Source organism: Python bivittatus, unplaced genomic scaffold, assembly GCF_059951505.1.
Source record: "Python bivittatus isolate LINGU-HERP-01145 unplaced genomic scaffold, Pbiv_v1 ctg000020_np1212, whole genome shotgun sequence".
NCBI lineage: Eukaryota > Metazoa > Chordata > Lepidosauria > Squamata > Pythonidae > Python > Python bivittatus.
The window spans coordinates 18,283,249-18,296,708 of record NW_028277030.1 but is presented as its reverse complement, the minus strand read 5'-3'; the positions used below and the strand labels follow the sequence as shown (position 1 = coordinate 18,296,708).

General features: G+C 38.6%; 2 protein-coding genes across 2 annotated transcripts in view; one reads left to right on the top strand and one right to left on the bottom strand.

Annotated features, from left to right (window-relative positions):
* Positions 1 to 8,562, top strand: part of WDFY2 (WD repeat and FYVE domain containing 2) — a 44,124-nt gene extending 35,562 nt beyond the window's left edge. Inside the window, exons 5-12 of the mRNA XM_007421213.3 lie at positions 123 to 273; positions 1,320 to 1,432; positions 2,714 to 2,840; positions 4,158 to 4,263; positions 5,851 to 5,952; positions 6,983 to 7,113; positions 7,439 to 7,547; positions 7,632 to 8,562. Of these exons, the coding sequence (XP_007421275.2) occupies positions 123 to 273; positions 1,320 to 1,432; positions 2,714 to 2,840; positions 4,158 to 4,263; positions 5,851 to 5,952; positions 6,983 to 7,113; positions 7,439 to 7,547; positions 7,632 to 7,661 (869 nt within the window). The 3' untranslated portion in view covers positions 7,662 to 8,562. The remainder of the gene's footprint in view (positions 1 to 122; positions 274 to 1,319; positions 1,433 to 2,713; positions 2,841 to 4,157; positions 4,264 to 5,850; positions 5,953 to 6,982; positions 7,114 to 7,438; positions 7,548 to 7,631) is intronic.
* Positions 8,563 to 11,303: 2,741 nt separating this feature from the next.
* Positions 11,304 to 11,706, bottom strand: TMEM272 (transmembrane protein 272; the record flags this gene model as incomplete). The annotated part of the gene is given in 3 exon segments (XM_088150039.1): positions 11,304 to 11,392; positions 11,395 to 11,571; positions 11,574 to 11,706. Coding segments are annotated over 3 exon segments (360 nt in total), but the record flags the coding sequence as incomplete, so codon positions are not given.
* Between the last annotated feature and the right edge of the window lie 1,754 nt (positions 11,707 to 13,460).

Here is a 13,460-nt window from a genome sequence, read left to right as displayed (position 1 = left end):
TTGCTTTAGGACCATAATAAACTCTAACACAAATATAATTTGGAAGTGATAGCTTTCTTGGAGAAAACAGATAGAAAAGCTCTCTTGTTATCACATTAACCATTTTGTTCTTCCTCTTCCAGCTCATCAGAACAGAGTGATGATGGTCCTTTTTGTTCTGGAAATGGAGTGGCTCCTGAGTATCGGGCAGGATAAATACTTTACTTGGCACTGCTCTGAAAGTGGCCAGCGGCTTGGCAATTACCGAATTAGTGCGGGCGCTTGCGGGTTACAGTATCCTTTCCAGGAATAATGGCGCTATGTAAGATTTTAAGGAGTTTCCAACCTGCCATTTCATAATATAACAATCATAGAATTTATAAATGTGCTTTTATTAATTGAAATTATAAACTGATTTTATGCTTCTGATACACTGTAGCTGCTTATTTGTGCTGACTTAACAGCCCATAAATATCTTGCATTGGTTCCTGTACAGTATTTTGAAATACAGATATATATTTTTTTAGGAACTAGAAATGCAACAGTTGCTGATTGGAAATGTGTCATCTGTTTGCAGAGCAGACAAGGGTGGGTTTGAATAAATGAAATGATATCTAAATGTTTCTGAGCTTGATGTGCTAGAGCATTTGGGGGTCATGCCTTAGAAGGCATAGTTGGATTTTATCTATTCCCCAGTACATTTGAAATCAAGATGGCTTTCCCCATTATTCAACTGGAATGAGAGGAAAGTGAGGGCAGATGGCCTATATCAAATGAGTTCCGGCAAACTAACCTCTGCAGAGGGAGCACCTCCCATGCAAGAGAGCTGTTTGCTGAAGAGAATGAGATGGATCACTGCTGCTCTTGGATTTCACAATGAGGTGGATTTGAATCTGAACTGCTTAACAAACCATGAGTTGGTGTTTGCTAGTAATGCAAGTATTACAGTCAGTGTAGGAACTTGTCTGTGCTCCACAGAACACGAATACCCTAATATAGGAAAAATGTAAATGGATTCAGAGCACGGTTCTCCTTCTCTGAGCTGAGAGACTTTCACCGTTCCTCTTGAGGAGGCACTTATTAGCTTGCAGAGACACAGGACAAAACACTTAGTTTCAATGATAAAAGCAAAATCTGTGTTGTTATCTTCTACTATGCTGGAGAGGGTTTGGTATTAGGTGTTTTCCAGCAGAGGTGCTGCCTCTTGCTAGCAGCCCTGAGAGTAAACGGTGGCTCCTTTGGGGATGGCTGTGGGGGAAAAAAGTTGAGTCCGTGCAAGCACTGAAGAGTGGGGAGAACCTCTCCTAACACTGTAGGTTTCCTGAATACCTCTGTACCAGATTTGATGTGGAGACCCGGAATGTTTTTATTGGTGATCATTCTGGGCAAGTGACCATCCTTAAACTAGAACAAGAAAATAGCAGTCTCATAACAACTTTCAGAGGACATACAGGTATGATTTTGAGTAAAAATCATTTTTTTCACTTGTTCTGTGATCAGCATAAAGGGATATGAGACACTCTATAAGAACCGTGTGTAACCCTGGGGTTCAAAGTTCTGTTGAAATCCTTTCAATTTTAATTTGACTCGCTTACATGTTGTGACTGCTTAGAATATCTTGTCATTTTCAGCACTGTGAGTGTCTTGCAGCATTGCTTGAAACAGTTTTTCTCATATTGTTGGAGGGCTTTCTTCAGACTTTGCCTCACAACCAGATATTTCGAATAGGAAACAAATTTGGGAAGGTTAAAACCTGAGTGCCTGTAGGCAACTGTTGAAGGAGAGTGGCCTTGGGAGGAAACGATGAACAGAAGGAGCAGTGGCTGAGAAAGACGAGGGCTGCGGCTCAATATAGTAGTAGTTAATCTGCAGCACAGAGCCAACTTTCCAGTGCTGTGTGGAACTGATTGATTCAGACTTCTGCTAAAAGCTACCTGTCTCTCCCGTAGTCATCATCATCTTCTGGGAGAGTAAAGAGAGTATCAAAGGAAAAAGGGAGAGTGGACAACGTCACCTACTACTTGGGCCATACCCACCAGAAGGGTCCATCACAGAAAAGGCTTATTTCTGGGCTCCCATCCCACCCACCTGCTAGCCGATGGGACCTCTCAACACAGCGTCTCTGCTAGACCATCTGAGGTGGACAGATGCTACCTGGAGCAGATGGTCTCAAAGACAGTAGCTTAGAGGGAAATTCCTTTTGTGCCTTTGACCTCTCCACAAGGGACTGAAATTTGGGGGAGAAGCATTAAAGTGTGGCAGAGGCTGGGCCATTCTGTTTGATAAAAGATATGTGCTCCTGCGCAAGCATGCCCTATCAGGCTGAGGAATGGCAGATGCCCACATCCAGCAATTCAGCAGTCAGAGCTGGGAAGATTTTTGCTCATGCTAAAATCCAAATTCCATTACCCAGAATGGAAAGTGAAACACACTCCATTCTTTGACAAACAGTTGTTCAGCAGGACTAATGCTCAACAGCAAGCCTGTGAGGTAGCCTGAGCTGAGAGGCATAACCAGCTCAAGTCACCCAGTCAGCTTCTGTGGGCTTTTCCTGCCTTAGTCCAACTCTTTAACCACTAGCGAGGTTGTCTGTAGAACCTGTCTGCCCAGGTTCTAATGTCTTATAGAAAATGGCAGATCCATAGTTCCTCAGTGATAATGGTGTATGTGGCTGATACAAATCTCCATCTTTCCCTTCTCTTTTTTCTACTCTTCCCTGCCCTCACATTTTCAGGTGGCATTAGTGCCCTCTGTTGGGACCCAGTGCAGCGGGTCTTATTTTCAGGCAGTTCTGATCATTCCATTATTATGTGGGACATTGGAGGAAGAAAAGGAACAGCTATTGAACTCCAAGGACACAGGTACAAAATGGGCATCAGATGCTTCTCTCTCTCTCTGTTTCTCTTGATATTATCTGGGTCCCAAAATGTGCTTGTTTTGTTTACATACATGTAAGGAAAAATATCTCATTCAGAATTGTGGCTCAACTAACATTTTTCAGAATGAATGAGATTCAAGAATAGCCCTTGAAACAGCATGCTCCAATAAGTTTCAAGCAAGTGAAAATGAAAAACTCCTGTTTCATGTAAACACAAACCAACCAAAACACAAAGTAAACTGAAGGCCCCTTGGGCTTATTTCAAACTCTGAGCCGTTATAGTTCCTGGAATGCCACAAAATGTCAGATCTTTATGAGAGATTTCATGACATTCTGGACATTGAATTATTTTGGTAAAATTATTTTTGACACCCAAGTATGAAATCCTTCAATAGGGCCTGTAATCTGAAAAAATTGTTGACCCCGGAGATACAATAATATTTTCAGGGATTGGTAGGAAAGCTACATACTAATATGACACATACTTCTGTTTTTGAAAGTTAAGTCAGGCATTTCACTGAAATAATTCAATTATCTTTTATTAGTGGCAGCAGGATTTAGAGGCAGGCTTCACTTCTAATCACACTCTCTCCAAATTATGGCTAATTTTTTAAATGGGAGAGTAACAATTGAGTAGTTCAGTTGCTTCAGATTATTAAACTTTTAGAATCCACATGTTCTCAGCTTTGATACCGTATAGACCAGTGTTTCTCAACCTTGGCAACTTTAAGATGTGTGGACTTTAACTCCCAGAATTCCCCAGCCAGCCATTCAAGTATATGTCTGTGAAGTGTATTAACTTGGGAAAAGGTTGAGGCAGAAGAGAGACTGGGGTCTACTCACAGATCTCTGGACTGGAGCAAGAATCTCCTATTCCTTATTGTTTGACCAACATAATCTTTAAGGTCTTAATTACACCATTGGAATCTCTCTCAAGTGGTGACTTTGCACCTGGCTCTAAGTGGTAGATGTTAGGGTCCTATTAAAATACAAATATCCTGACATGTGTCTTTCCTGTCTTAAAGAACCATAGAGATCGTAATTTGGTAGAGAAATAAGCAGGTTATGGAGGAGTGTATACTGAGGTTGTAACACTCTCCCAGATAAATGCCACAATATATGATGTATGGTCTCAATTTTGCTATGGATAAAGGCAGGGCATGGAGGGAGGATTACAGAATTCAAATTTTGTGTGTGTGACAAACAAGAGAGATAGAAGAAAGTGGGCATGTTCCAGTTGTTGATCCTATTCATAAATGGTTCCTAATATTGTTTTTATTTTTCTCTATGTGCTCTGCAGTGATAAAGTTCAGTCCCTCTCTTACTCCCATCATACTCGACAACTCATCTCTTGTGGGGCAGATGGCAGGATCGTTGTCTGGAATATGGATGTTGAGAGGCAAGAGGTAGACAATCATTTCTTCCTCTTTATCTGGTCGGGGAAATATCACTTATCTAATCTTCAAAAGATGCATCTAAAAGCCATTTAAGCCAAAGGTGACTGCCTGAAAGCTCGATATAATAGCATCGTGTTGTGTTTTCCTGTTGGGGGCTCATTTGCTTCACCACTGCCCCTTCAGCCTGATGCCCTTCAGATGCCTTGGACTAGGTCAGGGAGTTAATTTGGAAGGTCAAACTGAAATGGTTCTGAGAAGACAACTGCTTCCATACCTATTTGCAAAACCTTTTTACATGGGGCCAAAATTGGTCTCCAAACTGTTTTGGGGCTGTTTTGCAAGCTGAGGAGAGTTTAAGGGTAGTAATGGCAATGATTCCCACTCTTAATTTGAGAGAAAGGAGAATGTCTCCTATATTTGGCAGTTCTACCAGCAAATGTTGGTGGTACAATCTCAGATTGCTGGGGGTTACAGGTGGGGTGCTTGGGAGCTCATGCATCCCATGAATGAAGGATTGTCCATCCCTGCCTTTGGTGCTTTGTTAGGTCCACTGCTGTTAGGAGTGACAGATATCCAGTGCTTTCTCTCTCACACATACAAGCATCATTGGAACTACCTGTTTACATCTACTGAATATAATTCAAATTGCATGGAATCTGATGCTGGATATACATATTTGTTCCTCTTAGAAGCTGGTCTGAGATTTTTAATGCAGACAGCCAGCTCTGTATGTAGTTTGAGGAAATACATATGGTAAAACATTAATTTAACAACCCTCATTTGCCAAAGTTCAAATGCAATGAACAAAATTTATGTCTGGACATCCCCTCAGAAAAATAATTGACTAAGTCCACTGTATCCAAAGTTATCTGGATGATTCACTTAATTTATGTTATTTCTGCCTATTTACCTCAGTTGTCTACATTTGTAAGTATACAAATGATGCAGTTTACATAATTAGGCATATTTTCATAATTGCATGCTTATATAAATGCTGTATATTGACATGAATCTTATATATTTAGATTTGACAGACATTCAAGAGTAACAGATATCCTCTTCCCTAAATGATCAAGATTTTACTGTATTCCTATGGAGGAAATTGCTTCAATTTGCACTCAAGATTTTCGATAAGGAAGAACAGAATTGGCTCAAGGAACATATATTCATATGCATCAGGGAAAGATACTTTACACCTTTACACTCAATTTCCTGAAGAAAAAATAGCAGCCATTCCCCAGCATGTCAACTGGCATTATGATTCTAAATATTAAAATTAAAACCTAAGAAAACAAAAATGGAGACAAGACAAACCAAATATATATAGAAAGTGTTATGAGGGAAGCATCAGAGATTGGACTGAGAATCCATTATTTGGACCTTCTGGTTATCAACTTTACATCTAAATTGCACAATATAAACAAATGTATACAGAAATTGTTGATTCATTTAATGTAGAATTTCAAAATAATTTGCTGTGCTAGCCCCAGAGAAGAGTGGAGCAGCACATCTCCTTAAGTGACTAGACTTGGCTTCTATTTGCAGCCCGTGTACAACTGAGTTTAAGGATTCCCCCCCCCCCCATTTTTTTCTTAGACACCAGAGTGGTTGGATAGCGACTCTTGCCAGAAATGTGACCAGCCGTTCTTCTGGAACTTCAAACAAATGTGGGATAGCAAGAAAATAGGCCTTAGACAGGTATGTGTCATGCTGCTCTTTGAACGATTGAAGATCGCCTCCTGTTCCCCTTGATGCAGCTTCCTGTGCACCAATAGTGAACATTTCAGAAAGGTGGGTTGTTATGGAACTAAAACTGCACTACTGGTGCAAAAGAGTGTGTCTGCCAGTTTGGGAAAACCCTGTGTTCTAGAAGTCAACAAAACATTTGATTTGGAAATGTTTCAACTATTCAAATTTCATTAGAAGCATTCTGATGTTTCACCTTACTGAAATGTGGTTCAAAACGTTTTGTTCAGTTCTGTGTTCAAAGATAGTATATGTTATGGCTTAGTAACCATAAAATGCTGGGTGTTTGAGAGAGAAAAAAATAACAGAAAATAGGGATGGTGGTGAAGCTGAATAGTTCATGGGACTTGGAGGTTGCAGCTGGGAAACTGACTGATTCAGCATTTTTAGTGAGTGAGGAAAAATAAACTCAGCTTTTTCCATGTAATCCATGTCATATTTTATTGTGGGTCCTTCTTTTTCTTAACACTGATTCTAACTTATGAAACTCATCTATATTTTTTTGGGTGTATGGTTTGATAAATTCCCAAAAATTAATGGGCATCAAAGGAAATTAATTTGTATGAATTGGTAGTCATTGGTGAAGATTCACACTAACCTTTCCATGGAAATAATGGAACATTTTAATCATTTCACAATAGAATAGTGTGATTACCAGTATTATTACTACATACTGTGACTTCTTCCATGTGTAAAAGTTGAAAACAGCAACTCCTGTGAGACTTGATCTTTGGGCTTGATGCTTTATGTTAATGAAATACTTATTTCTTCTTGCTGATATACTACAGATGAATCTGCTTTTATTTATTTATTTCCCAAATTGGTTTCTAATTTTTAACTTGGAATGGCAGAGCTTTGGGGGCAGGAAGGGAAATTGATAGGATCCCATCTAACATGCTTTGATTGGATAGCTGTACACATAGATACACATACTAATTCTTTCAGTTCATCTGGTGGATCTTATATGCTTTTTAAATTTCAGCATCATTGCCGGAAGTGTGGAAAAGCAGTGTGTGGTAAATGCAGTTCAAAGCGTTCTTCCATACCTCTGATGGGCTTTGAATTTGAAGTGAGAATCTGTGATGCTTGTTATGAATCAATAACCGATGAGGAGTAAGTAACTTACCCCCTTCCAACTGTTCGGGAAATTTATGCCGGTTTCTGGAGAGAAATGAAATACCAAGATAGTTTTGGAGGTTTTTCTAGATCTAAGTCAGAGGTGGGAAATTTTTATGTTGCTGAATGATAGTTCCCCAAATAATCCACCATGGTTATGGTGGCTAGAACTGTGAGAAATTATAGTTCAGAGACTTACTGAAGGCCACAGAGTCTGAATTAAGACTTAATTTACTTATTTTCCGCATGTAGATATGATACAGTGATCATAACCTTCCAATTCCTGTTTTTTTCACTTTGTCCTATTGTGTTCTTCCTTTAGACGTGCTCCCACAGCCACTTTCCATGATAGCAAACACAACGTTGTCCACGTTCATTTTGATGCAACACGGGGTTGGTTGCTAACATCCGGAACAGATAAAGTTATGAAGGTAAGAATCCAACTTACCCCAGCTGAATCTGTAGTGATTCTGAATCGTTTTAATAACCTTATTCTTTTGTCTCCTTTTGAACAGTTGTGGGATATGACACCAGTAGTATCCTGATGCAGTGCTGAAGTGGGAAGCAACACAGTATTAATGAAGAAGAGATTCTTAATTCTGTAACAGAAAATGAAACGAGCTATGTACTGACTGATAAACGAGAGAACTAATCTTTCTGGATGCTTTTTTTCCCCAAGTAATCTATCAAATCCAGGGTGAAGACTTTGCACCAAATGATCTACTTCACAAAATGCAGATTTTTTTTTTTAACCAAAAAACTACACTGTCTGGCTCCATCCATTTGGAGCTCATCTGGAAGATTGTGTGTGTGACATTATTTGTGTTTTGTGTTGACATGCTGCTGGGGTGGTGGATCTTCACAAATGTGAGCAGCTGCCTGCAATATTAGATTGATAAGGCTGCTCTTAAGAGACAAAAGAGAAAGCTATATATTCTTGTTTTTTTTGTTGTTGTTGGTAACTGACCAAGAACTTTCATTATGAAATACAAAAGATCAGATGGTCAACCTTTGCATTTATTCTCTAGAAAACGGTACCATAGGTTTGGGAGTGGGCAGGGAGAGGAAATGGGCAAAGTCCAGTCCTTTTTCTTCCAAAACCAACTGGAATGTTTGTTTTATGTCATTATCAAAATAGCTAACCAAAGCTTTCTAGCCCTGGGCACCACCAGTAAGTACATAAACCAGTTTCAACTGAAAAAACATAAAATGGTTTCATAGTTGCCGGTAATTAGTCTCTGGAGAAAGGGCCCTCCATGTAAGTTGGATCATTGCTTCTGAAATTTCCTCTGGGGAGTCTGCTGGAAGTGTGCTTTACTGGGTACGGTTAAAACTAATTCATGTCACTTTTCTGGAAGGATGTATATTTTTTAAAAATGCTGATAATTGTAATTTTTAATTTTCAGTGTAACTCTCAAATTAATATAGTGAAACTTCACATTTTGCATTATTAGGCAATTTTTTCAAAAAATAAAAATATGAATTAAATACTTACTGTTTACTATGCTTTAAATCTCTCTCAACTAACTCCTAGAGAATCCTAAATTCCGCTAATTTAAAGACTGATGCCTGACATTTCTTGCTTTTTGTTTATTAAAGAAAACAGACATTACTAGTTTATTTACAGGCAGGTGCTATACTCGTACACACGTAGAAGATATCCTTTCATACAACAGAGAACATGTTCTTTTCCATTCACTTTTCAGCACCTTTACATTCATACATGCATCTTTACATACAGTCAGATATAAACAATTATGAGAAGTCAGATAGGGAGAGGATATGGGCATCCCAGGATCTCAGCTGAAGAAGGAGACAGAGAGTAGTCTCTACATAGTAGCCATGTATATTTCCAACAGAGAATATCCAAGTGGGACGTCTGTACTCTGAGATGGCACTCTGAATATGAAACAACAGTATGCCAGTATAAGTGACTGACTCCCGTTTGTGGAACTGGGCATCAAGACACGGAAGTCTCTTGATATAGAAGGGCGGGAAAGCTGATATTCTTCCATTCAGAAGTCTGAATAAATTACGTTGCACTGCTTTGCCTGCTGCTGATAATGTGCATGCACTTCGCAGCCTTCAGATGGTGAACTAAATACTAAGATGTGACGGTTGGAACAGATCATGGAGAACAACTAGTCCAAACCACTGTCCAAAGCAATTTTTAAACTCTAGGTTTTAATGGAATTTTGGCAAGTGTCAAGAGATATCAAAATGCTTTCCCCCCCCCCAAAAAGGGGTGCTCTCAGTTTGGTCTTACGATGTTTCTCATTTGGCATGTTACTATTGGGGAGGTGATTGATTAATTCATAGTGACTTGAGTCATGTTGAGTTTATTGGCTGCAACCAGTACCTTGAGATTTTTCAGATGATAGATACTATTATTAATAGTAGTAGTAATAGGCAGATTAATAAGACTACCTCATCCTCATGGGAAAATAAAAAGTGCCTATGAGTTTTAAATAGCCAACATCTATAAGGAACATGCCAGTGATGAAATAGAAGCAGCCATGGAAATGAATAGAAGTGTTCTTCTAGCCTGCAGCTTACAATCAAAAAGTGAGGTCTTTCATAGAACTATATTGTAAATTATATAGACCATAATTTACAGTATTAAACAGACAAATTATAATTTTAAACAGTTAAAATTATATAACCATAATTTACAATAAATTGAGAAAGAGGCATATTTACACATACATTATAATGTAGAAATAGCATTAAAAACATTGGTGTCACAAATATTCCCCCTCTCCATTTGAAAAATTATACCCAGCAGATCAAATAATATTTATTTATTAGCTTAAAATATAAAGCATTTCAAAATTGTTTTATATCTCATTCTGCAGATAGTGGGGAAGCTTGCATTTTTTAAAAAAATAACTTCAGATGTTTATTGATTAGCTGTAATGGCTACAAAAAAAAAAATCTTTAAAATCCATAAACTCAACTCAAAAATGAATGAAAGCAACAATCTTAACTGATAAAAATAAATAGCAAAGAGTGATAACATGTAAATTAACTCACAGTTATAATTCTCATGACTAATGTGTACACTTAAGCTGGTAATGAACTGGATTCATACAACACAGCCACACACACACAAAAACCTTAAGATTGCAACTAAGGAAGATTTGTGTATTATGCACATGCAACCTCTTTCCCTTTAACTGGACTGGTTAAGGATCTTAGAATAAGACAGCCAGTGTGTTTAATAAGATTAGCAAGATTTCCATTGTTATGGTGGTCTGTGTCTATAAGAGCGGTAAAGGACAGGTTGCACATTGCAAGAATCCTGAAGGTCAAAGAGTGCAATTTTAGGTTTCATGCCTCTTTTAGAGGATTAAAGATAAAGCTGGTAAATACGCAAATTCAATTATAATCTAAAAAATGTCATCCCATAATCTGCTTGAACAAGGTTGCTCATCCTTTTTCAAGTGCACAATACACGGGTTTTTAATGGTGTAAAGGCCCAGGACAAAACTCAATTATATTTAATCTTTAATGTTAAAACTTAAATGAAATTAACATAGTTATTTAAACATTCCCCTCCTTTGCTATATTAATCCTTGCAATTTGGGGGCAACTTTTCCAGGGTTACAATTGTTGCCCAAGGCCTTTGAAGCTATTTGCAGTTCTGGGACTTCAGACTGCATTTACTTCCTGAGTGCTTTACCCAATTCTAAGGAAAATCGTTTGTCACTCTGACACTTTCTCTTTCCTTCTAGAAAGCAGTAACAACCTCTTTGTAATTGACAAGTTGTAGAGCAATGGAAATCAAAGGTAGCTTTCAGCCAAGACCAAGAACATTTTTCAACACCAGACTTTTGTTGCTGCTTGCTCTCCTCAAACATCTGCCAAGACTCTGTGTTTTTGTGGGGAGGGGGAGAAACTGGCACATTAAGGAGAAGAGCAATTCAGAGCACATGTTGTCTAGCCAGTTTAGATAATATATTGTTAGTGGGCATAGATGAACAGTCAGGAACAAAAGCCAATAATTTAAACATTTTATGGATTATATATATTTTTTAAAATGATAATTCGACTCCAAGTGCATCAGGGATTATTTTAAGCCAAAGGATTTGTCCAGACATCACATTCAGCAAGAAACAAGCACATTATATGTGTAAGTCAGGGCACACTGAATGTAAAACTAGGACATTTGCTATAATTCCTATGTATGCTATACAACTAGCTCCATACCTCTGATCTTATACATCTTAATCTTCCTTTGTAGTGTATTGTTGCTTGGAATTGCAACAGATGCACCGGGGTAAAAGAGAAGAAAGACCACCACAGTATGACTGGTCAGAAACATTCCATGTGCAAAACTGCGCAGGATTTCATCACAGTCATTTTGAGGATAATGGAAAGACAGAATGAAACTTTGCAGATAGAGTGAAACCACCCAGTGGTTGCTCAGGATGAACCAGAGGAAGGGGGAGATGTGAGTGTGAGATGAATGTAATCTTTGTGAGCATTCTGCCACCGTGGATGTTTGTCACTGTCATTGTCATCATCAAGCATGAGTGATTTGGAAAGCAATTGCATCATACTAGTGGAATCCAAAAGCAGAAGAGCTGCCTATAGTTTTTTTTTAAACAGAGGAAGAACCAAAAGAAGAAGAAAAACTCCCTGAATTGCAGGTAAAAGCAATTTGTTAAAGTACTGGCTGCTTTGTAACACATTTCTGTTAGTAGCTCCTATGCCTCTTGGCCAAGGTTTACATGTATGATTATGATTTAATTAATCTAAGTGTATGAGTTGCAGTCTAGATCACAAATAAATAGTCATATATCCACATTTCAATAACCTATTACTCTCTCCAAAAAGTGGACTATAGGAACAAGTAGGGTGTTATCTTCTAAACTTGCCAATATATTTTATTTATACATTTTCCCAGCATTTTTAACCATGCCTAACAATGTAGAAAGTTTGGCAGGCAAAAATCTTCCCAGATATTCACTGTTTCTCCATGTTAGGGAATTCTTCTCATATTCCATTTCTTCCTGTGATATAGCACAAGTGTTGTGTTGCAAAAAGTCAGTTGCTCTTTCTGTGAAATGGTAAAGGGTTTCCCAACCTGCAAAAGAAAATAAAAGGTATTATAAGCCATTGTCAATTGGTTCTCCAGTGCCCTTTTTTCCAAACTCTAAATATGCCAATGGGTTTTTCCAAGATTAAGCCCTTTCAGCCTCCCAAATCAAAGGGCCATCTTTACTGGGAGATTAATGATTAGCTCAGTCTCTGTAGTAATATGATAGCTGATTCCCCTGGGCTATTGTAAGCCTACCTGCTTCCCCATGTTTTCCTCAGTGCTTGAGGGGCAGTTGATAGCTCTGCTAATACTTAATAAAATCCTCCCTGCTAAAGCCATAAAGCACGCCTGCAAGTTAGATGCAGTCTCCAAAAATCCTATTCTGAATAAAACTCTCATTCCCTCCATACTGATTCAATTCACAGGAACTGAAGCAGCTGATGGTTTCTTTCCCACATCTTCAAAAGTTTTCTTTCCAAACATCCTTTATCAGAAGTCTGCTCCCTGCAAATATTGTCAGATGAATAACAATATCATGGCTGATGTGGGTCTTCCGGGCTGTGTGGCCGTGTTCTGGAAACCCACAAACCCCCACCCTGCAGGCACCCTCGCTGATCTCCATAAATACCCACAAAGGGTCACATCATCCTGGGCACAGAGAGAACCGCCCCTGTCTGTGCTCCTGTCCTCTGAAGATGCCGGTCACAGATGCTGGCGAAACGTTAGGAACCAAAACTTCCAGAACACAGCCACGCAGCCCAGAAGATCCACATCAGCCATCGTATTCTGGCCGTGAAAGCCTTCAACAATACAATAACAATATCTTCAAGCTGCCAACTGTACCACCCACAAGCAGTTATAAGAGGATTTGTGGCTGGGCAATTGTCAAAAAAGTCATGTGTGAAAAAGAGGAAAAAACAATGCTTAGATAAATTTCTGAGGGCAATGACTTGGTTAAAAGGGGTAACTGAGAAAAAAAAAACTTGCTTAACTGACAGTAGTAAATAGGAGCTAATCTCAGCTGTCCATCTGACTATTATTTGTAGATGTGCAATAATCTGAGAAAGTCTATCCATCTGCTTTGGAGTCAATTAAAAATTTTTGTATGCAAATGGTATAGATACAAGAATTTGCTTCAAGAAGTAACATCAGTGATTTATTCAGCCTTTCCTAACCTGATGCCCTCCAGAATGGGTTGGACAGGACTCCAGTTCCCATCTGAACAAAGTGTGCAGATAGTTTTTAAAAAACTGTTCAGCACCTTGAGCTTTCAGAGAGATATATTCCACATCTCCAATTT